We start from the raw sequence: 23350 nt of genomic DNA, 5'->3' as shown, positions 1-23350 counted from the left end.
CCCCGCCGCCGGCCGCCCCGCCAGCCCCGGGCCCGCCGTCTTCATCTTCGAGCACAAGGCGCAGCACATCGCCCGCTTCATCCACAACAGCCACGACCTCACCTACTTCGCCTACCTGATCAAGGCGCAGCCCGACAACCCCGAGTCCCAGATGGCCTGCCACGTCTTCCGCGCCACCGACCCCAACCAGGCAAGCGGCCCCCCTCCCTTCGCCTCGCCTCGCCTCGCCGCGGCCGGCGGGCAGGGCCCCGGGGGCGGCTCTCCGGCGGCCCGGGCAAGGGGCTCGGCCGGGGGCAGGCGGCGCCGTCGCCGGGGACGCGCTGTCCCGGGCGGCTGCGGGGTGCCCTGTGGCCCCCCGTGGCTTTGGGGCACCCGGGAGGCTGTGGGATGCTCGGCAGCCCCCTGTCCCAGCTGACCGTGGGGTGCCCGGGGGGGCGATGGGGTGCTGTGTGGCTCCCTTGCCCTGGGTGGTCATGGGCTGCTGTGCAACCCCCTTATCCCGGGCGGCTGTGGGGTGCTGTGCAGCCCCCCTGCCCCGGGTGCAGAGCGCACGTGCCCGCCAGGCCAGGCATCCCAGCCCCTGCGTGTTTGGGGAGCTGCAGCCCCTTCCTTTGCCTCCCCTGTGGACCGTTTCCCATCCCACAGCAGCTCTGTGGAAAGCACACGATTCGCTCTGTGAGCAAAATCCAGAATTTGTGTTAAACAGCCCTTACTGTGACAGTGGCTCTTGGGAAGGAATTGAATAGTCGGGGTTATGCTTTCAACCAGCGCTCTGCAAACCACTGGTGGGGCAGAAACCATTATTTGCAGCCGATGGGCCCAATTTTGCTCGCCAGTCATGCTGAGGACACCAGGCTGTGCTCAGGCACACTCAGTAATGTTACAAACAACCATAGGTTTGGGTGGAGACATTGTTGATTAAGTGCCAACTGGAAAAAAAGACCTAGCAGTAAGGCTGTATTTCTCTGATTCTTCAACAGGCTTTGGCTCATGCATCAAATGTATAGCAGACTTCCCTCTCCTCCCTCTTTAGACTATGTGAGAGATGGAAGTTTCATACGAGTAGGTTTGAGCATTGGTTTAGTGTGCTGACAGCAAGAAAAAGGGCTTTCAAAAGGATTACTTCAGTGGAGTAAGTTGAGACACCTTCCCTTGAGTTTTCATAGACACATAAAGAGGAATAATATATGTAATTAGAAACACTGGAATATATTGAAACCACTTAGCTGATTTATTAAATTCACTGAACAGTGGGATTTTGGTGGTGGTTGTTGTTTTTTTTTCTGTGAAGGGGCTAGGAAGTATTAAAAAAGACAGAAAAGTCTTTAGTATATTAATTTGTATTTGAGCAAATATACTGCCAGAAATTGTAACAGTGGAGGGGTTTAGCTTATATACATAACTGTGGCTTGAGCCATCATTAAAAATAGAGCAAGAGGTACCCCAAATGGAGGTAACTACATTTAACTTGTTAGCAAGTGCTGCCACTGTTGTGCCCTGCCAGGAAAAGGGACTTGAGGGTCAGGAGACAGCATGCAGAAAGAGCGTGAAATGGAGGGGATCGTGTCTGGCAAGGGATGAGCCAAAATATCCCTTTACAAGTCTGACCATATGGCCTGAAGGGAACTGTTGGTAGTGGATGTTAAGTCAAATGTATTTCTTTGTTAGGTCTGGTCTGGTACCATCACTTGAAAGACAGCTTCATGCTGTAAAATAGTGGATCCATAATACTGGTGTCTATAATGCATATAGTATTTCTCATGTTTGCATTTATGTTTGGGATGCTGTTTCGGACTAAACCTTTTTTGCATATGTCGTCCCCTCTTTCCCCATGGAGGAAAATGTCATTATATGGAGTTAAATCAAATAGATGCTATAGATAACTTCCTTCAATAAGAAACTTTTATCAGTATGAACAAGTTCTCTGCTATAAACTCCTAACCTGTTCTGACAATGTAGTCTAAATTTAATCTGAACAGATTTTTTAAATCATATATTAATATATAATAATAAAATATATAAATATATAAAATATATATAATAGAAAATAGAAATATAATTAATAATTTAATTAATAAAGAATAAAAGGGCTTGGAGTGAAGGCTACTTAGCATAGGATCTTAAGATAAAGAACCAAATTAAGGATAGTAGATGCACAGCCAGCCGCGTGATTCACAAGTATCTGACTGTGGGCGATGTTTTTAAGGTGTCAGAAGGAAAAAAAGGCTGATTTTTTTTTTTTCTCCTACTAAGTTTTGCTGCCAATTGGAGAGACTTGTTTGGCTAAGTCTGTGCTGGTCTCTGGCTGTTAATCTTTGCTTAACCCTAGTTCTGAGTGAATGAAATTGAGCCACAGGTTGCTAGCTCTGAAAATCTTCTTTTGAAGCTCTTAATTGTTTGTTATACAACACATGCTGTTCTTGCACTCTTTCGAGATCTTTAAGTGCATGGTGCTGATTCATATTGGTTACGTGAGCTTCATGGTGCATATTAACTTAGAAAGTTATTTCTCACAGTTGTTATTTTAAGATGACCTCATTTTTGATCTTGGGGCATAGTTGCTTCCAGCCAACAGAAGCTGGCGAGGCTACTGAGTGAGGCAAACCTGTCCTGTTGCAGCCTCAGCCCCTCGTTCCTTCCTCCCTGCTTGGTCCACACGTCAGCATAACCATTTGTGCAGCTGCGTGGCAAACAGGATCGGGGAACTGACTGGAGTTAAAAACTCGCTTTTGCCCTCCTTTTGCCAGATTGGTTCCAACCCAGCTCACTTCCCCGATTTGTTTTACTCTTCAGCCCTAATATTGCTTCTGTCAGCGCAAGGTAGGAATGAGTGGCCAAGAAGGGGAAGAGTGGGGTCGGCCTTTTCCGCGGTTGTATTGGCTTCAGAGCAGCGTAAGGTTACTGACCACATATCCATGGCGTTATCAGTATTGGTGTTATTATGTTCAACAGCATGCTAAGTCACTTTGGAGTGGAAGAAGGGTGTTCAAGCTGTAGTGAAGCTTTGAGTTACAAGACAGCTAGCCATAATTTTAATGGTGGATAGAATTTGGAAAGTAAAAAGGTCATAACTGACTTCCAAGAGATTAGTGCGAGTGCAGTAATTGAAGAAGCAGCGTAGTTGAGGACCAAAATTTTTGGCTTCAAGCCTGTTGCTTTGCCCACTTGACATATTGTATGGTGTCTCAGATGCACGTGCTCTCACCATTACCCTGAAATGGGCTGTTATTCACAGAAGAAAGAAGAAAATCTGCAAGAATTGGCAAGATGTTTTGCTATGGCACGTAATGGATAAAAAGCCAATGCAATATGCATTCTGATAAGATCAGGTAGGAAGATAACATTTTTAATGTTAATTTATCATGACTGAAGAAAAACATGAGATTGGGGTGATAGAAAACATTTTTTGGATTTCATTTGAAAGCCTAGAAGTTGTAGACAGAACTGAAAAGAAGGAGTCCATGGATCGACTCATGTTCTCAAGCAGTGCTTTGGCACAGTGTCAAACCCAGACCTCAGCTGTCGGTAGGGGGTGGAAGCAAAGATGCTTTTATTGGGGGAGGGTATCTCTTTCTTTTGCTCTTTAATTCCCAGGGGAGAGAAAACTTTTGGAGCTTTCTGACTGATAGAGGTGGAAAGAGAGGCTTTTGACTCTTCCTTCCTCAGAAATACTGCTGTGTTTGCTGCCCCTCCTGCCTTTGCAAAGCACAGCCGCCTGCAGTGGGTACGGTGGTTGCCTGCTTTAGTGCTGGCTAGCAGCTTCTGAAGAGCAGCCAGAGATTTGTTTCGTATTGCTGTCACTTGAGAATTTTGTAGGATGCAYGGAGTCTGTCTGTAGACATGAGATGACAGCATTGTCTTGTTTCATGTTTGGCAGACTTTCTTCACAACCACAGCAACAGATTTTTTTTTTTTTTTTTAGCTGAAAGTTAGAGATTATAAATATAGCTGGCTTACCTTCCTCCCAGCCACCAAGAAAAGCCCTTTTGAGTAATATTTTCAAGCTCAATTTCAACTCATTTTTATCATGAAATACTGAATTTATTCTATAAAACAGATTTTAAGTGTAAACCAGATCAGTACTGTTTGACAATTACCTTGAATTACCTTTTCTCTGGGGAAGGGGGTTAAGGTCTGATCTGCTTTTTTCACTTTCTTATTATGTTGACCTAGACCATACATTTTCTTGAAAAATGAGCAAGTCTTTTTTTTTTTTTTTTTTTTTTTTTTTTTAACCTGAACTGGCATGCTAAGTATAATTATACTGTAGCTGATTCTTATTAGAGAAGATAGCTGCATTATCACAGGCTCCTCCAGTAAAGCAAGGACTTCCTCAATGCATTTTGTATTTCTTTTGGAAACCTGGTAAGAAGTGATCCAAGTATATTGTTATGGGGTTTCAAAGCTAATCCAAATTAGCTGGGAAAGTGAAGAGCTCCAAGGCGCAGACCTCAGTATGGTTTAGCTCTGGTGTGTGTAATGTGCAGCTGCGGATCCTGCTGTAACCACAAGTTAGTGGGGACTAGACTGGCCCAGAGCAAAGCAGAAATGGTGGAGCATTTTGCAGATAAAGTGAAGCTGCGATACAAGCTGTGAGAGGTAGAGGGGCAGAGGCAAGAGCCGGAGGCAGCCTGCTGGTAACCCAGGTCCTTGCTCTGTAATCACTGTACAGGCTAAAAGTCAAAAATGTTTGTCTATTCCAGATGTGTGATAACTGTTAGATAAATATATCGTAGTAAAACAAGGTCATAAGACAGCTTGTTCTGAAAGATGGAGCAGCAGTATGAAATCTTTAGCTATCCGAAGGAAGCTTTTATGCTATAATAGCGTAAATAGAATAACATTCTATAAAGCTTCTTATTGCAGAATATGTTAGAAATATTTGTAGCAAAATGTCAGTGAACTTTACATTCGGACTTCTTTTGTTTTCTTTTTGTGCTTAGATTTTTACATATCACAGGAGTGTGGGCTAAATCATAGCAAATTCTTGGCATATTAAGCACATACGTACAGCATTGTCTCAGTTCATATTAAAATTTGCACAGGTTGAGTTGGCCTGTCAGCTATATTTTGACTAGGTATAACAAACGTGATTAAAAGATGGGCTCTGGGTTTTGAAGGGTTCTCCAGGAGATGAGATGCACAGTTTGGTTGTTAGCTAGACTTGAGCGCGCCGTGATTGCAGAGGGAAGAGGTGACACTGTTTTCCATGAGAAGGATATATTCGCCCAGTTTTGTCAAGAAAACGAGTCTCAGCGAGACCAAAACAATGTTTTCTCTAAGTTTGCGTGTGTCAGAATTTCATTCATGGCATGAGAAACTGCAAAGCAATCACTCAAAACATAGCATGGATGCTAAAGGCTTACAATAAATACAGGATTGTTCTGTGAACAGCCTCGTTATCTCTGGCCTACATGTACTATAGAGACTCGGATGAAAAGTCTACAATCGCTTTTTCTTTTCTGTTTGTTTAAACAGTGTTTGAATTAAGCTTTTTGTAATTGGAACTGAAAGTTGAAGTCTTAAGGTTTCATTTTTGTTTTTCTCAATGACGGACTCAGCATTTTTTTTGAAAAAGAGAGCGTCTCGTTTTAGGATTGTGAAACTATCTTTAAATTCCAATGCTGAAAATCTAGTCCATGATAATTTTTCACTGAGTCTCAAATAGAAGAAATAATAAAAACATTAAACTACTTCACTAACTCCTGCTATTTAGCCTTTTCTCTACTATAGTCATAGGAGGAATTCATTAATTTTTCCTTTTGCAGTTCCTGAAAAACACCTCATTATTTTGGGAATAGAAAGCACATCACTCTTCAGTGAAGATGGTATTTTCAGAAGGGCAAAATGAAGTATGAAATTTTATATATATATACATATATATATATATATATATGAGATGATACATGCTTGTTTAAGAGTGGTTGTAGGTGATACAAGACCAGAAAATAAGGCTATCTGATCTAAAGAGAAGAGCTTGAATATTTTAGCCTGTGCACACAAAATCAAGCCTCCTCTTCTGCAGATGAAGATCTGTTTTGTACRTTTTTCTTTCTTGTTTTTCAAATGATGATGCAGTTCCTTTAAGAAAAGAAAATCAATCTTCTAGAAAGTTTGGCTAGTTTATGCATGTCTTAGTGCTGAGGAGAGTCTGATTTTTAGGGCTGATAAAAATCTCAGACTAAAATGCTTGAAGTTAGTGTTCATAAAAGTGAACACTACAAAAATTTAATTTCTAAACAACCCTTGCAGCATAGTAGTGTGACTGACTTACACCTATTTCTACCCTTTACTAGGGGTTGGTATAGCATTTGAGGTATACAGATCACCCTTCTTTGCATTTTCTCCATCCATTTTCCCAATTTGCCTGGAACTCCCTGGTCATTTTTGGTTTCTCTGAGGTAACGTGGTGAATTCTGCAGTGAATTTCGGAGGCTGATTGCTGAGGTTGCCATTTAGCCTGTAGGTCATGCAGAATTTGCAGCACGTTGGCACGCTCCCCACRTGGCACTAGCTCTGCTCTGCCACCTGCTTTTGTGTTCTTTGTGGTTTCAGCTATTCTTTCAAGTTAGAGACGGGGGAAAAAAAGATAAGAATTTGTGTGATGGCTTTTTTCATTTGTCCCATATGTAAGTTGTGGCATCGTCTACCTTCACTTTCTGTATTTTTCTGTCTTTAGAGACCATAAAAAAAACGGTGGATAAAAGGGCCAGACCTACAGGAAGTCTTTTATGGGTCATAAATAATGTAGTTTGAGGGCAGCCTGACTACTAACTTAAGGCAATAGGCAAAATGAGGCAAGTAACATAATTCTTAAACAGGATCTGTGCTTTTCTGTTCTGTATAGATACGACATTGCAGTCTATGACGTTATGTGCTGACACAAATAGGTACATCAAGAGCATGTGCAATAACATGGGTTCCAAAATAAACTGGAATACCACTAATGCAAAAAAAGTGCATGCAAACACCCCCAAGGGCTGACTGTATCTCAAATTAGAGTATAATGTTGGGTCTTAACTCTTTTATCTTTGCATGTTTTCAGGGCTTGAAAGAACCAGCCAGGCTTCATTCCAAACACACTCATGCTTTCCCAGCACAAAATTTATCAGCATCCGAAGCTATGCTCCCTCACCTATACTTCTCTGCAGCTCGGCTGCTGCTTGAAAAGAACAATTTTATGTCCTGCTGTTTGAAGTGAAGCCTACTTAAAGCCATCCCACTCATAAGCGAAATCAGCTTCTTATTCCTCTCCCTCCCTTCCAGTAATAAGCTGATTACTGGGTTCTTTGCTGGAGCACAGGGTGCTGCTGGGATTTCCTCTGCTCCCTGGCCAGTGTCTGTTCTGAGCAGAAGAAAACTGCAGCAAACAGGGTCTCTAGGTCTCCTTTAAACTTCCTAAAGTGAAATGTTGTACTTTGACTTTAGCTGCAGTATGTAAACATAGATTTGCTGGTTTTCTACCTGTTTTTAATTACTAAAGCCATGTATACAAAAACTGAGACGTGTACTTCAAAACCTGTCATACCCTGAAGACTGTTCAGATGGGGTAGGTGGCATATAGTAAGTGCATTTAAAACAGGTTTTAAATTTCTTGTTTTCTGTTCAGAGTTTCTGAAAGATGTCACAAATTAGGGAGCAATTATCTGGATACATTACAATTCTCTTCAATTTGAATTCTCTGTAAGAGAGGTAAAATATTTCAGTTGAACCACTGCAAAAAGAACAATGATTTTCTTTTTTTTAATGGGCCGTTGGCCTCTTTATTCCGTTTTGAAATTCTGAGTAGTGCTTTGGAGGAATTTTATATATTAAACAACGTTTCCTGACTTTATAAGTTACTCATAATAGTGAGCTGTCTTCATTTGAGTCAAATCTGTTTGCTTTCTCACAGAATCAATAATTTCCTTTAAAAAGAAAGAGGGAGGAGGGCTTTTCATTTTATCTCATCTCAATTAGATAAACCTTTAAAATGATCTGTTTCAGAAATTTGGAAGGGTAATATGGTAAGGTTTTTCTTGCTCTGCCTCTCTGAAACCATTAAGGATAAGTAGGATTCTACAGTCCAAGGCATTTGGCGCTTTTCTGAAGGATTAAATTAATTTGAAATGCAAACATGAGAGAAGATCCTTGTTCTAAGGCCATGTGAAAAGACTTGTAGAAGCTATTAGATAAGATAAAACCAATACCAAACAAAAGTGTGCCTTTTCCCCTACTCCTCCATCCCTGACACTGTGGTTTTTCCTCCCTCCCATTAAATAGAGTGTATTTCAGTCATGCAGTTAGTTTTTGCATGTTGATAAACCTTAACAAGCAGCTTGCTTGGTTAAAATACCTTGGAATATATTTTATTTCATTATTCTTCTTGGCAAGAACGTGTAGAGCTGCGCAGTGCTGTTTAGAGATCTGTGATGCATCTCAAACATGTTGTGGGAAGTAGGAATATTATCCTCTGGGGCATAGCAGTGACTGCCTTTCAGATTGTTCACAACTTTGTTTTTCCTAGCAAGGCTAATAAATATTTATTTTATTTTTTTAGAATGCTGATGTTAAATATATTTCATGTACTCTCTGACACTGACATGGGTTTCCTGTTATGTTCAGTAAAAAAAGAAATGCCCCAGGAACTTTGGGAATAGTTAGTGGTCTGTGGGTTCTTGACTATTTCTAAACTAGAACAAATATGCAGTAACAAAGCAGTGAAAGACTAGACGTGTAATGCTAACTCATTGAAACATATTTTTAATGTCTTCTCGTAGTTTATTTCTTGCTTTGGTTCGATTATGCTTACAGCTTGCTCCCAAGTTATGGTAGAATTTCTAAATAAAAAGTGAAGTGAGAGTAGTACATATTTAACAGCCGTATTTGCTAGAGAGGAACCACTTGCTTCCTTGAGGGCTGCTCAGTTGGAAGTGTAGAAACAAAACAGCACATAAATTCGAGTTATACATCAACTTTCAGCATAGGGTAGGACCGACATACAGATGGATGCCTCAGACCTTGGAGTGGATCTGCAGGGGCAGGCCGTAGTACATGTAAAGCCCTGTCCTGCCTGCCTGCCTTAGCTCAGTCACCGCGTGCGGAGTTACGGCCTCAGTAGTCTAAGCGGAAAAATTCATTACTACTAGTATGAAGATCAAAAAGAGAAGGTAACGTGTATAGGGAGTGCTGCTGCTTGTGGTGATAGAAATAAATACCACACTGCAGTCAGTGTCATGGTACTTTGGTGGCAATCTGAGCAGTTTAGGATATAAATTCCCACACAGGCAAGTGTAGCTGTGCTTGAAAAAACAAACCGGAAAACAGTAATTTAAGATAATGACATCTTGCGCTAAGGTGCAAATCCTATAGGATCTTGCAGGAGAGCTTTCAGGTGGAAAATACTGCCCTTTCTGTAACATCTAAAACATTATCTTTTATTGCATAAGATTTGATTCCCTGGTTTAGCTATATGTACAAGACTTTGTTTTCTAAAGGAGAAAGATTTTTAACAAGTCTGCCCTTTKTAGAAAACACTTCTGGCCTGACTTTGTGGTTATGCTCAATGAGAGTCACTTTTTTTTTTGTGCAGCAGGGCTGCAAGCTTGAGTACTACAAAATAGTTTGTAAAGAAGATCCACTTTTTATGTAAGCCAACTGCATTATAAATAGAGGCAAGAGCTTGGCTACTCTTCAGTAGCACTTTGGGCGAAGCTTGCCAGAATAGAAAATCAAGTGGGCCTTTCAGCAGGAGCAGCACATCATACTTTATCTGAATTATTCGTGAAGAAGCACACCCAAATTATCCATGCTATATGTGTGCATGTATTCATATTTAGCTTTGAGGAAATTCTCTGACCTAAACATGACAGAGTGGGAGTAAGGCAAAGCGATTAAAGCCAGCTCAGAAGGAGTGGGTTTGCATCCTGGCACGAAGCCTCCCCGTGCTTCAGATTCCCTGTCTGTATAGTGCAAGGGAGAACTGAAAATAAGGTCTGCAGTTTGGAGGGGTGAAGTTTACACAATAAATGTGTTTCCTCTAAAGTGACCTTCTCTCTGCAAAACCACTACAGAATAACGAGATGTAGCAAATTATGAAGAACTTGTCAATAGATGCGTATGAATGTTAACTATTTTTTGCTTTGCTCAGTCTCCAGGTTTTTCTTAAAATATACAGCATCACAGTTGGGAGTGTGACAAATGTGGAGACCAGCCCCGAATGCTACATTAAAGAGTCTGGTATTTCTTTATRTAACCATGTATTTTGTTTCCGTGTATTCAGCCGCTGTTCTGCATTTCAACTCTTTTACTTAGTATCATACCCTTGCTGTTTTTTGCTGTTGTTATATGGGAATTTGAAAGGTACATAAACATACCCCAGTGTAAGTTTTTGGAGGAGATTAACACATTAATATTAAAGTCCTTCAAAAGGTAATTATGGGTTAAAACTTCATCAATTCTTTTTAAGTATTTCTGGATTGGTATATTTTCTGTTTAACTTATCTTTTAATTACTGAATAGAAGTTTAGCCTTAGTGGCACATTATTTCTTATCTGAGTCTAAATTTTTCAGATGTGGCTAGTTATTTGATGTGCTGTTGTTTTGGGTTCTTACCTGACCACTATAAAGTGGTCAGATTTTGAGAAGATGATTAATATTTGATTTCTGGAAGAGAAGGACTCTTTATGGTACAACAGAGTGGTTACTTCAGCTGAATTCTGTTACTTCTAGAAGCACCATCCCCATGCAAGCCAGGGATTTATAGGCTGTTAACTGCATACCAGGCACCTGATGATGCATCTTGAAGAATCTCATTATAAAACTGGTAGAGCATAAACTTTTCCATCATGCTGAGTTTGAAGTTGAAGAAAAGTATCAGAGTGAAACAGGGCAATGCTGATGCTTTCTTTGCCGCTGCATCCCAACCTATAATATTTAAGATTTTTTAGATATTTAATATCTAAAATTTAATCCTGTTATGCTTTGCAGTTGTATTACTAGATTTTAGTCTAGTACGATCACCTGAAGATCCACCCCCCAGGTCCACAGCCTTTGATACTCATTTTGCTGATTTTGACATTCTTGCTGTAGCTCTGTGGGAAGCTCAGAATAACCTGCTGAATCCCGCAGATGGCTCTCCTCCATGTGCAAGCACAGCACCCAGCTCATACCTGCCTGCACAGACGCATACTTATTCGTTTACACCTAATAACATAAAAGCACACTGGAAAAAGTGCTTAACTTTGCCACATATTTTAGCCTTCTAAGCAAGGATTTGAAGCATGCTTATGTCTATTTAATGCCTTTGAACTGGATTAGACTGACTGAAGTAATACCACATAAAGTAAGGAGTAAACTCAGGACCATCAAAGCTTCTTTACAGAAAGTTAAGATTTTATTTCTGCCTGATCTTCTTCTTTCTATCATTTATAAAGTAAAGTCTGTTACCTGTGTAATATATGGACAGTATTTCCTTTCTGCCCTACACTGGGCCAGTTTTATGGGAATAATGGTATCCCATTACAGAAGTAACTTAATTCACTGGAGCATACCATGGCCCCGTGGCCTCTCCAGCCATGTCACGGAAAACAGCATACATAAATTGTAATGGATCATTGCCCCTGGAAGGACTGGCGTTATGTACGCACACGAGCTCTGCATGAAACTACGCAGGATATGCTTCATGCTTTCATCCTGGGCTTAACTGCTTGGGGTTGGTTTCAGAGTAGCAGTCAACAGCTGGTTTCAGTCAACTGCTTAAGACCTTGGTCTAGAGAGTCCTGCTCTTGCAAAAGAAATCATTATGGTAGTCATTCAGGCAAAACTGCAAAATGTTTTCTGTTAGGGTCACCAGTTACTAGAAGTGTGGGATCATAACTGTGTTTTATTGGTCTGGAACACCTTTCAGTTTTTATCCTGCTGTAAGTATTATCCTATCATTGTGTATAGTAAGTATTCTCTTACTATTATTATTTTATAAAATTGATAGTCTGGAAGTTTCTTGTTTCTACTAGTACTATTCCTATTACAGTGTCAAAATATGAGCTTAATTTAATAAGCAGGTAGATACTAAGGATGTGTCAGACTTCTAATTCAGATTTGGTACATGATGCTACTGTCATTAGAAGTCTTGCAGAGACCTAAGAAAACATAAGTTTCTGGTGGCATGTGGATTTGCTGGCCTTGTTTGCTGTATGCGCCAGGAGTGTACACTGGGGGAACACATTTCTTAACAGGATACTTTCTATAGTTGGTGCCTATGGCTGAACACAGTGACATCAAGTTAGGAACAGTAGCATAAAAATAATGAGGAATCTAGTACAGAAATTAGAACAACCCACAAAACAGTAAAAGCTAGGTTTGTGGATGTATCTTCTAGAAACTATCAGGATTATAAAAATTTTGGATTATTGCTTTTCTTATTCCTGATTCCAAATTTCACATTTTAGAAACATCATCAGGACTAGCTTTCCTCTCTCTCTCTCTCTCTCTCTCTCTCTCTCTTTTTTTTTTTAAGCAATAACCTACTTTTTAATCTGTATTCTAATAACAGCTGTTTATGGAATAATAGTTTAAACAGTCAATTTTGTCTGAAAATGAAATATGCATACTTGAGAATTTTGATTTTAATAGAGCTGTTCTAATGTTCATACTTGCTCCAAGTTCCTTTGTCTTTGAAGTGCTAATTTTTAAGTCAACACTGTCAATACCAGGTGAAAGTTAGCTTCCTTCAAGCTCAGGCCAGCTGTATCATGCTTCCAAGGGAAGGTATAGGTAATAACACACCTCGCTATGGAGGAAAGGGATGCGGTGCCACATGGCAAAAGGCTCTACTGTTAGCAAAGTCACTGCTGGAGCGTTAAGTGAGCAGCTGAGTCATTTATAGTCGCTTCCAAGACAAACTGCTGCTGAAGGATGCTTGTTACTGCACAGCTGCAACTACAGCTGGTAGACTGCCTGGGTAAGAGCAAAGTAAACTTGAGCCCAGCAAGAACTGCTGTGGAAAAAGTAAACTCCAGATAAGCATACGTTAATCTTTAAAACATGTAATTGGTTCAGCAACGTTCTCTAATGGCACAACCTTTTAAATGTGCAAACATATTCATGACATTGAGCTAATCAGGGATTTCTAATTTAATCTTCTATATGAATCCGCCAGAAGTAGTACTGGAGGACACTTTCCTTTTACTGTTAATTCAGTTATGGTTCATACATCAAACTATAAACTTAACATCTATTCTTGAAAGTCTCTTCACTAGTATTCTATGCATCTTAATGTAATACAAAACTGTTATTGTAGGTCACTGTGCTGATCTTTTATGCATCTAATGAGGTTTAAATGTGCTTAATATGACCCTCAGAGTATGCTCTCCCTACAGCTATGTAAGATTAATCTCTTCAAAAATTTATATAATTCAGTTTGTCGTCTTTGAACATCATCTCTATTGGAAGAAGCTTTTCATAAATTAGTTAATGAAGAGGTTTTAAAGCATATTTAACTCCTAATGATAGGCGTTCCGGCAACTATCAGTTCAGTATTTTCATATTTAAGATGCCATTTGAAGTCTGATTTGAAGAAGACTTGCACCTTCCTTAATATCTGTGCATCCCAACTCCCAAATGTATTTTCCAAGCCAGCAGACCCAAAACTCAGCATAAAGAATATCTCACAAGTTTCTGTCCCAGTGCATAGCGGAAAAAGGTGACTGGGTAGAGTTTTTAATGAGCCCTCTCTTCTTTCACTGTTCTTAAAGAAATAGGCAAATTCATAGGCAGCTGGAAGTGTGTATCATGAAATTTTGGGGCATCCTATTGCATTTTGGAGGCGGGTACGATGACGTAGGTGAAGGTCAGGGCAGAGGGATGGAGCAAGTCCCTTGCTCACCTCCCTCCCTTCCCGTTAGGGAATTGCAGCGGTTACGTGGGAGTCCTTGTTCTCTGCCGGATGAACATTGGCCTGCAGCTTTGATGACAAGGAAGTTTCCAGCATGTGCTGCATGGATGATCAAACTCCTGAGTAATTAGCTGTTGACACTGACAAATATATTCCTTCTGCTTCTTGAATCACAGTATTTCTAAAAGCAAACAGGGTCAGGTTGCCAGTTTGCTCACAGATGTAGCATTGCAACGTTACAAACTAAATAACTACCTAAATACCTTCGTGGGCATCATGCCTCATATTAGCCTTGTAATCTCTTGTCTCTTACCCTTTTGGTGCTAATTTTCCTCTATCACAGACAGTAGTTGATCAAAAGGGTTCCATGTTATGATTATTCATTTGTTTTTCTACTTTACTGAAACATATGTAGTTCGAATGTAGTAACATGTAAATAATAATAAAAAAAAGCTTAAGAGGCATAGTAATAACCTATTCAAATAAGTTACTTCTAGATCCTCACAGATTCAAGTACCATAGAGGTCCAGACCTTTCCCCACGTTCAGTCTTTTGACTGATGAGCTCAGAGTGCTACATGAATTCTTTGCTCTTCATACATTGCAGCTAATAATCTCTTTCTGTCAAGCCAGCAACATGTCCTCATGTAATAATTGAGTATATGATCATGTACATCACTACATACTTTTTATTCCAACCCAGGCAGTATAAGCTAACAAATGCATCAGTTAAGGAAAGAGAAGATATTAACTACATCCAAAAACCACACATTTTCTGTGGGTGTCTTTGCATGAAAATATATTTGAATTCCTCAAGTATGGGAATTCCATTCATAAAAGTATTATTTCTCTGTGCCACTGTGTGGTGGGGTTTTTTTTCTTTGTTTTTTGTGGGTTTTTTTGAAATAACTGTAATTAGGTTAGATGTAATTTTTTAGCAATCAGTAAATTTAGAAAGAAGGTCATGGTTGTATGAGTGGATTTTGCCTTTATCTGCAGAATGCTTATTTGAAATATAAAAAAGATTAGATATTTGGAGGAATAAATTGAGTCACTAGTGATATTTGAGTCCTGATTAACAAAAATGCCTCTTCAGAATCTTTTGGAAAATTTAATACTTGTATATTTCTCTATCTTTTTTGTGAAAGATGTTATCATCTCAGTAAGATTTCTCTGCAGCTCCTACCATTCTTAAATTTTCTTAGATATAAGTGATTTTTACTTTCCTCTTTCAGGTTCTGAATATTTAAATTCATGTATAAGAATTACACGTTGCCCTGTGCACCCAAGTCTTCCCCAGCACAATATGATAAAACAGAAACTTCCACACCTTGCAAAAACAAATGCATTAGAACATCTAGACCTTGTAAAGCAATTTAAGTGTAACTTTGTATACTGGATTTTTCTGGCTTGTTCCGTAGCTTCACATGAAGGAATCTGCAAATGTGACACTGATGGCTGCTTTGAGCAAAATGAGTCCCCTTTCGACAAACATAGACCCATTGTTTGTGGAACAGATCTTCTTAAAATGTCTAACTCTATATTATACAAATAGTTCATATCCTATAATCTAGTGATCTAAATCTCTTGCTGAGAACATGCAGCAGGGATCACATGTGCCATTTCAGGTTATTTTACTTCATTTCATGCAACATTTAAGACTTGGTCAAAATTCAAGTTCGATATTTGATAGATGATCACTACAGCTCTCCCAAACTTGTACCTACTGGAAATTGTAGCATAATGGTGTCCGTCAAATGCATCTGTGTTGTAGAACGGTTAGTGTGTACTGGGTAACAAACAGAACCGTTCACCTTACCTTCTGCTGAGAAACCAAATCTTTAGACTATTCAAATATGTAGATGAACAGTAAAGATATTACTGCTTGAGGCTGTAAGAGATTTAAATTTAGAAGCATAAAACTTGTATTTCTAAAACTTCTCTTACTATGTTCTAATGAACATAATATCAAAGAGAACTTCTGACTCTTGTCTCTTCAGCTTATACCCAACTATAATGCAATATAAAATGTCTATTAAATCACATTTGAAATAATCTCATTTTTGCCCCGACTGAATGCACTGAACAAGAACTTCAATTTTCATTTTAGGAATAACCTTCCTCTGTGACCTTGCAGTCATGCAGTCTGTTCTGAGCTTCAGTTTCTGATTTAACATAGGACAGAGTTACCCTGTGTTACTGCTGTGCTGATACTAAAGATACCAGTTATTGTGCAGAACTCTGTTATTTTGGTAATATTTACATGCTTATATACTTAGAAGTGATAGCTTTTTCAAATTTTATTTCTAAAGGCCCAGTCTCTCAGATGTTCTTGCATAAGTCTAGTTGACTTCAGTGAATTTGCTTGTGTGCATAAATTTTCCAAAAATCAGCTGTAAGCCCAGAATTTGATTCAGAAGGTTGATCTGAAGAACACTGTACTGAGGTCTCATTTCCATGTGAAGGCTATTAGATTTTTTTTTAAGTGTTATCATCTATTTTAACTTTCACAGAGACTTTTAAAGCAAGTTCTAAAACAGCTGACAAATAAGTAAAATAACTTTAATAGGAATATAGCTAGAATGTCACCTATCCTCTCCCTGCAGACGTTTTTCACTTCACTATGAAATATTGATTTTAATTACAAAACTATTCAAAGAAAGAAATGCTGTTACTTGATTTACCAGAGACTCAGTTACTGAAGAGCCTAATGTTGTGCTTTTCACCTAAATCCTTTCTTCTATGGTATTTTTGATAGCTTTGGGGGGTCTGTTGAAAAAGTAGTTTTACTAGAGGTTTGCCATAGACATTGATGGTGAGGGTAGTGCTCTTTTACAAAGTCCTTTTTTTGATTGCAGGAGCCCCTGTGGATGGCAGAAGACATAAAAATGTGTAGAAATAATCTGGACACAGTTGCTTGTATGCTTATTATTTTTACCAAGTGTTACATATTATGCATTGATTTACTTTTCTTCAAAGGGTGTTCTGAGATACCTATCACCACAGAGTCTGAATGTTTTACAAAGCATTATTAAATTTATTTTCACCGTCATGAGAGTAGGGATGAGGTATTTTAATTTTACAGTGGGGAATTTTCAACAGAATAAAAATAGAAAATATCTGTTGCTTCAATGCTCAATTGAAGGTGTTTTGGAACCATCTTGTCGAAATAATTTATATACCCAGAGCTTATAGTGACTTCTGTTCCAGCTGTAATACCCAGCTTTCCAGCTAATCAAATCTCAGGATCTTAAATCAGACACTTGAAATCTGAGAAGCACACAAGTGTTGGACACTTAAAAGTTTGATTTAAGTGTTTTGTCTAGCACTGCAGAAGACCACTGTGATAGAAGAGTGAGAATCTCATTTACCACAGCTTATCTTCTGTAACTACAAAGTCATTTTCTCTTTCTGCTTTCCAGTCCTCAGGCCGTTTACTTACAAAGAGTGTCTGCCCCTGCAGTTTTAGTTCATTCTCAGATCTTGCCCGTCCTCTGATGTGAATGAACCAGGAGTCTTATGGAGAAAAAAAGTATCAGTTTTTAACTACCCATCACAATTACATTTACGCAAAGTCCAGTACAGCTGCAGAGGCAGTGTAGTGTCTTGAATGCTGACTTCGGCAGCCAGGTAATTTTCTTTTTATGCATGTCTATTTGTATACATCACTAACCCTCTGGAAACAGCAAATTAGGGGAAAAAAAACCACCAGAGCTTCATGAAAGAAAAAGCTGATACCTACACAAACTGCCAACAACCTTACCATATCCACTGCAAACTTCTATTCCTTTTGAACTACTTGGCTAACTGATGGCAGTAGAAGACTCATCCTCCAGTGCCAATGAAAGAAGATATTTTGATAATTTTTCCCAGGTGTTTGCTGAGAGAAAACATTTCATATGCTGGAGGAAGAATTATAGTGGTACAAAATTCTGCTCCTTCTCACATAACACGTTCTGCTTCCAGCTCATCTTTACCTAATACTGTTCCTTTGCCATCACAACACCTTCCCAGTCTGCAGGCTTCTGCCGCTTGTGTTTCCTATGCTCATTCACACTCAATATGACTCCCACTTCTTGAATATTTTTCTGATCTCTCTGTTTTTGTCAGTCTTTTTGTACTGGCAATCCCTTGTCCTCATCGATCTCTGTTGCTTGCTTTTACCTCATCCCCTCTGTGGTGTGTTTGTCCACAGTCCCCGTTCCTTCCTTGGCTCCCCCTGCGCTTCTCTTCCTTCACAGTCCTCTCTGGTCTCAGTCTTTTCTTTCCTCCTCTCCTGTCCTTGGTCCTTCCCTTCCCACTCCCAAATTTGTGGACTTTCAGCCTCACTGTATAACTAATTTCAGTCTCCTTTTGTCTCTCCATCCCTGTCTTGCACATTCCATATCTTTCCATTTCTTCCTCCTTACTCATACCTCCTTTCTACCCTCTCTCTCTGCCTTTTTGGTTCAGATCTTGTCCCTGCAGCACTCAGATCAGGCACTTTCTCATAGACCCAACTGGAAAGTCACTCTTGGGGCAGTTAGCTCTTGGGGCAGGTACCTGACCCTGACATGTTCCATTTCAACTTTGCATTCTTATTTCAGGTAGAAACAGCTAAACTTTGGGTTAGAGTATTTTCAGAGTCTGGTTAGCATCCAGGGAATCCAATGACTTAGATATATTTATTACTGAACACCTGTTAGCCAACATTTTGCAGAGATTTATAATTTGGATAGATTTTGATGGAGACAAGAATTATGAACTGTACAGAAAAGCCAAATTGAAGAGTTTGAGTATCCAAATGCCTTGGAGGAGTCAGTTGCAGTGAGTTTCAACAGGAGCCAAAAACCAAAAAAGTACATTTTTTTTCTTACCAATAACTGAACTATTTTGAAGATGTCAGCCCAGAAAGCTTGGCAAAGTAGTTATTGAAAACTAGAGCCTTATAGCATGAACTATTGGCTAACCTGAGCATCCTTTTATTTCTGTAAACATAGGTAGTCTTTATTTTAAAACTGTTGATTGGGAAAAACAATCCAAGGGGATGTTCTTCCACAGAGGAATGTGCATTACATTGACACAAAAAAAATAGATTAGGAATTCTCATAAGAGCCAAGCTGAAGAAAAGGTTCTCTTCCTCCCTGGAGTTCATTGGATTTACCCACTTGAGTAAAGCTCACCAGGTGTGAAGTAGTTTATCTGGCCAATATTGAGAACAATTTGCAGAGCACTTTAAGTACTTTATCAAATGTGTCATCTAGTTCTTGGGGGAAAAAAAGCCTTTTTCTTTAAAACATTTTCAATTCAGAAGTGATGAGAATTTTACCAAGAATATGAAAAAAAAAAAATGAAGCCAAATTTGTTATGAATTAATTTAGTCTCAGACATGGGTGTATGAAATGAGCAATTATGTATGTTAAAAACATTCAAATTTAACATAGTGAAAGTTTCCATTTTGTGCTTGAGGTTATAATAGAAGAGACAGCATTTTGAAAGGGTTTAGAAATTAAAGTCCTGCTATTTCCTGGTATTACTTGGAGTATTAGACAAAGATTTCCATCTCCAATTCCAGTCCTATGCAAATACTCATTAATAAGAGATCCCATGTTTCCCTTCTAGATGACTGGTGCTTACAAGTCTGTAATACAGAATGATAAATCAATATTTGAAAAGCTGCTGATAAGGAAAAATTGTTGAAAAGCTACATTCTTTCATAGAGGAATGGCGATCCTATGGACACAGATTAAATAGACAGGGATATAGTTTCAGCTCATTTAAAATATGAATGCTAAATGAAAGGGGGACCCACAGAGAGAGAGTTGGGCAAATTAGAGGACAGGTAACTTACCTTTTTAGCCTCTCATCAGAGCCCAGATTTTTGAAGCTGTTTTCCTGAGAGAGAGAGAGGAGTGGCAGTTTACCCTGATCTGAGCCAAGAAGATTAGGCATACGTTCTCAGATATGGGAAAGAGGCATGTGCTCCATTTCACTGACTGTCATCAGATATGGCAGGGTACTGCCAAATGTGAAAACGAGAAAGGCAAAAAACCCACCCTGCTTTTCACTTAAATACAGTTTTTTAATACCGAAACCCATAGGTGCCTTTTGTATTTTGGAACTAACAAAGGGAAAATATACAAGTTATTTTTAAATGTAGGGGACAGAGGCCATTTTCATCTCACCAGGGCATGGCACCTTCATAACCTAACAGCACAGATTTGATGGACAAGTTACGTTTTGTTACTTGGGTGTTAGTGCCTGACTTCTCACACATTCAGCTTCCTGCAAGCACCTAAGTTCTAGTACTGCTCAAATTCGTCTCTTTAGAAGCATTGTTTTCATTCATTTTTTAGAGCAAGAATTTTGTGATTTCTGACACTTTGAGCAACAACTGTATGGCCTGGTATTTTAAGCACAGGAGTCTCATAGCCTCATTCCAAATGCCCAGAGAGACCAGCCAGAAGACTTAGGGAGCAACCCTTACCTTTGGAGGTAGGAGAGGCTCTAAAAATTGGGGTTTCTGTGTTTCTGTGCCCATCTTCAGGAAGGACAGAAGATGGTGGTGAAGCAGGTGATCCCCTCATCCACTGTCTCTGATCCTATTTCTGAACAAACAGCAGGTGACAAAGCATCTTCTTGTCATAGTAGTGCTGAGGCTGCATTACAAAATAAGAGTCTTCCCAAAAAGCTGTTTTTCACGTCAGAGTTAAACTAGGAAGTAATTACATTTATTGGCTTAGCCATAAGCATCTGGATACAGGAATATAATGTAAATTCCCCTGATGTCATGGAAAGGGTAGTTCTTTATAGTTCCCGCTGAATTACATTTTAAAATAATTAAAAATCTAGCCTAACTAGATGAAAACAAATGAAAAGTTCAGAAATAAACTGAAACAACTCTCACAGAGATAGAATGATTGAGTCTGACTTTTTTGAAATAATGCTGCAAAGAGTGAGCGCTGTATGAAAACATGATATAGGCATGATGGAGGATGGTTCTTCAAATTTCTTAACTTCTGAAAAATGTCAGAATTGTGCTATGGAACTCATACCATTATGGCAAGATAGTGTGGCACGTTGTCTTGCATCCTGCCAGCATCCTACATTGCAAAAAACCCGCATCCTCACCCTCTCAGCAAGAATCCATCAACTGTGAACAAAATTGTCATGAGTCTCATTTCTGTCTTAGCCTAAGTATACATATATATATGCATGCGTCTTAAGTATGTATATATGTGTGTGTGTGTGTGTGTGTGTGCACGCCTGAATCGTGGGATATGAAAAGATGAAACATATTTTGTCTGTTAAGGCTCCTACATCGCTGATCTGGTTTAGAAACCTTTAGAATAGACAATATGATTGGAACAGTTGAGTGACCAATAGTGATTTATCAGCACATCATTTAAATTAGGATTTCAGCAGAAAGGAAATTTTTGTGGGAGATTGYCTTACATACCCAGAAGAATCCCAGTCTATTTTAGTTGTTTGATACAAGCTTTCTATAGTGTTAGCATAAATTAAGCAAAATTACTGTCTTGCATAAATAAGCTGCACAATTTAGGCCACCTAGTTTTCAGATGGAAGGTGGGTGACAGGTTTGTCTTCATAAGGACAAATCCATAGGGATTACTTCTTGATGTCCAAAAAGCATGCTGGTTCTGTGTTGACACTTGTAATATGGGAGACTCAGGAATGTTTCAAAGCTTATGATTGTGGCATATTCTGGCCATGTGTTGGCACAAGATCCAGGTCCATATCACTCCCTCCAATTCCTAAATCTTTTTTTTTCTCACTAGATGTAAAGCCCCCAGGGCAGGAGGAGAGCTATACCAGTAAATACTGGTGTCTGAAAGATTAGGTAGACTTGGACTTCAGAGGACCCACGGAACGAACCCACCTCGCAGATTTGACTTAGCCACCATTATCTTGTTGCGTGTTAAAGAAAAAGAGTCAGAATCTGTCTTTGGAAACCAGGCATACCAACATAAATCCCTCTTCCTCAGAAATTAGAATTACTTTCTTATCAGAAGATCTTTTTTTCTACTTTCTGCTTGTTTTTGAAAGCAGATGTTTGGCAACCAGCCACTCCCTGATTCCCAGATCTTTTAGTCAGCTGGAGCTGACGCCGGTCCCCCAGGCATTAGTCCTGTCTTCAAAATAGTGAGTCAGACTAAGAGAATTCATGACATGTATTTCCTTAGGCCATCATTCATATGTTACAATTGGTTACAAAAGAGTTATATGTATTATCACTTTACTCAGTTGCATCTCCTCTGAAATACCTCCTGCTGTCATCATCTTTGGTGCAGTGGTTCAAGGTTGACTGTGTAGCACTTTCATTTTTAGGGTTCCTATGTGAATACAATGCTTTAAGTATTTTTTAGGAACACCAAAATACTTTTATAGAACATAACCTCCAGGCACCATGGACAAGTATTGTGCTATGCAAGAACTATTTCTAATTAATTAAAGATTAACATCTTTGTAGAAAGTTAATCAGGAATAAACATCCTGTGCTGATAAGGTCGCTTTTCCATTTTTGTACTTTTAGTGGTAAGCACAAGTAATCATTCTGCCTGATGAAAATATTTATTAATCTAGAAAATACTAGTTAAACTTGAAAATATATTTTTAAAGAAGTCATAAATTTGTCCCAGAGCTACTTTTAAGAAAACGTTATTACTGATACTTTTAGTTTTGAAGTTGATGCTTTAAGGCACAAGCCGTGCACTCCTGATTTTCACTGTATTTAGCATACTTCATTTTAGACTAAATGTTCATTTCAGGCTAAGATATAGTTTTAGATAATGAGGTTCAGCACAGACATAGGTAACTCACTATGAAGTAGTAGCTGTAGTACTAATGATCTAAGATTAAAAAACATAAGATTACACACATAGAATAGCTTGTTCTATCAGTAAGGTGTCAAAAAAGATGACTGCTAATTAGACTACAAAAATTTCAAAACAGTATTTACAAAAATTAAAAACAATAAACAAGAAAAAAAATGGAATAGGGTAAAATCCTACTGTATTCATGTCACAATTGTGCCAGAATTATTAGGAAAAAAAAGAAACCAAAATACAAGGAAACATTTATTCTGATAAGTTTCTTTGATATCTGTGGCAAACACATAGACTGAGAAACAAAATCATTTTTCATTTTGAAATATTAATTTGCATTTGAAATTCCCATGAAGTAGGGTTCTGAGGTTAAGCTTACATTTGTCATAAAATACAATAAATTAATGTCAATTAGTAAAGAAAAGGTAAGAGGATGAACAAGAATGCCAGGAGTATCTTCTGAAGGGTTTTCTCTTAAATGCAAGTATTCAGAAGTATGATCATAAGATTTCCAAATGTGTGTTTTGAGTATTTTTGTAAGTGTCAATGTCCTGAGATGCCACGTAGTTCTTAAAAAAATTAATAAAAAGATTAAAGATAATTAGAGAAAGCATGGTGCAAGAAGAGTTAAGCCTGCTGAACCTTTCTTTGGC

At 38.9% G+C, this 23350-nt stretch overlaps 1 protein-coding gene across 1 annotated transcript in view; it reads left to right on the top strand.

Annotated features, from left to right (window-relative positions):
• The first annotated feature begins 68 nt into the window (after positions 1-68).
• Positions 69-23350, top strand: part of TBC1D4 (TBC1 domain family member 4) — a 105845-nt gene continuing 82563 nt past the window's right edge. Inside the window, exon 1 of the mRNA XM_026084603.1 lies at positions 69-190. Coding sequence (XP_025940388.1) covers positions 152-190 — 39 coding nt within the window. The 5' untranslated portion in view covers positions 69-151. The remainder of the gene's footprint in view (positions 191-23350) is intronic.

The sequence above is a fragment of the Apteryx rowi genome, unplaced genomic scaffold (assembly GCF_003343035.1).
Source record: "Apteryx rowi isolate R43461 unplaced genomic scaffold, aptRow1 scaffold_649, whole genome shotgun sequence".
NCBI lineage: Eukaryota > Metazoa > Chordata > Aves > Apterygiformes > Apterygidae > Apteryx > Apteryx rowi.
Note: the sequence above shows the minus strand (reverse complement) of the source record. Positions and strands in the feature narration are given on the sequence as shown.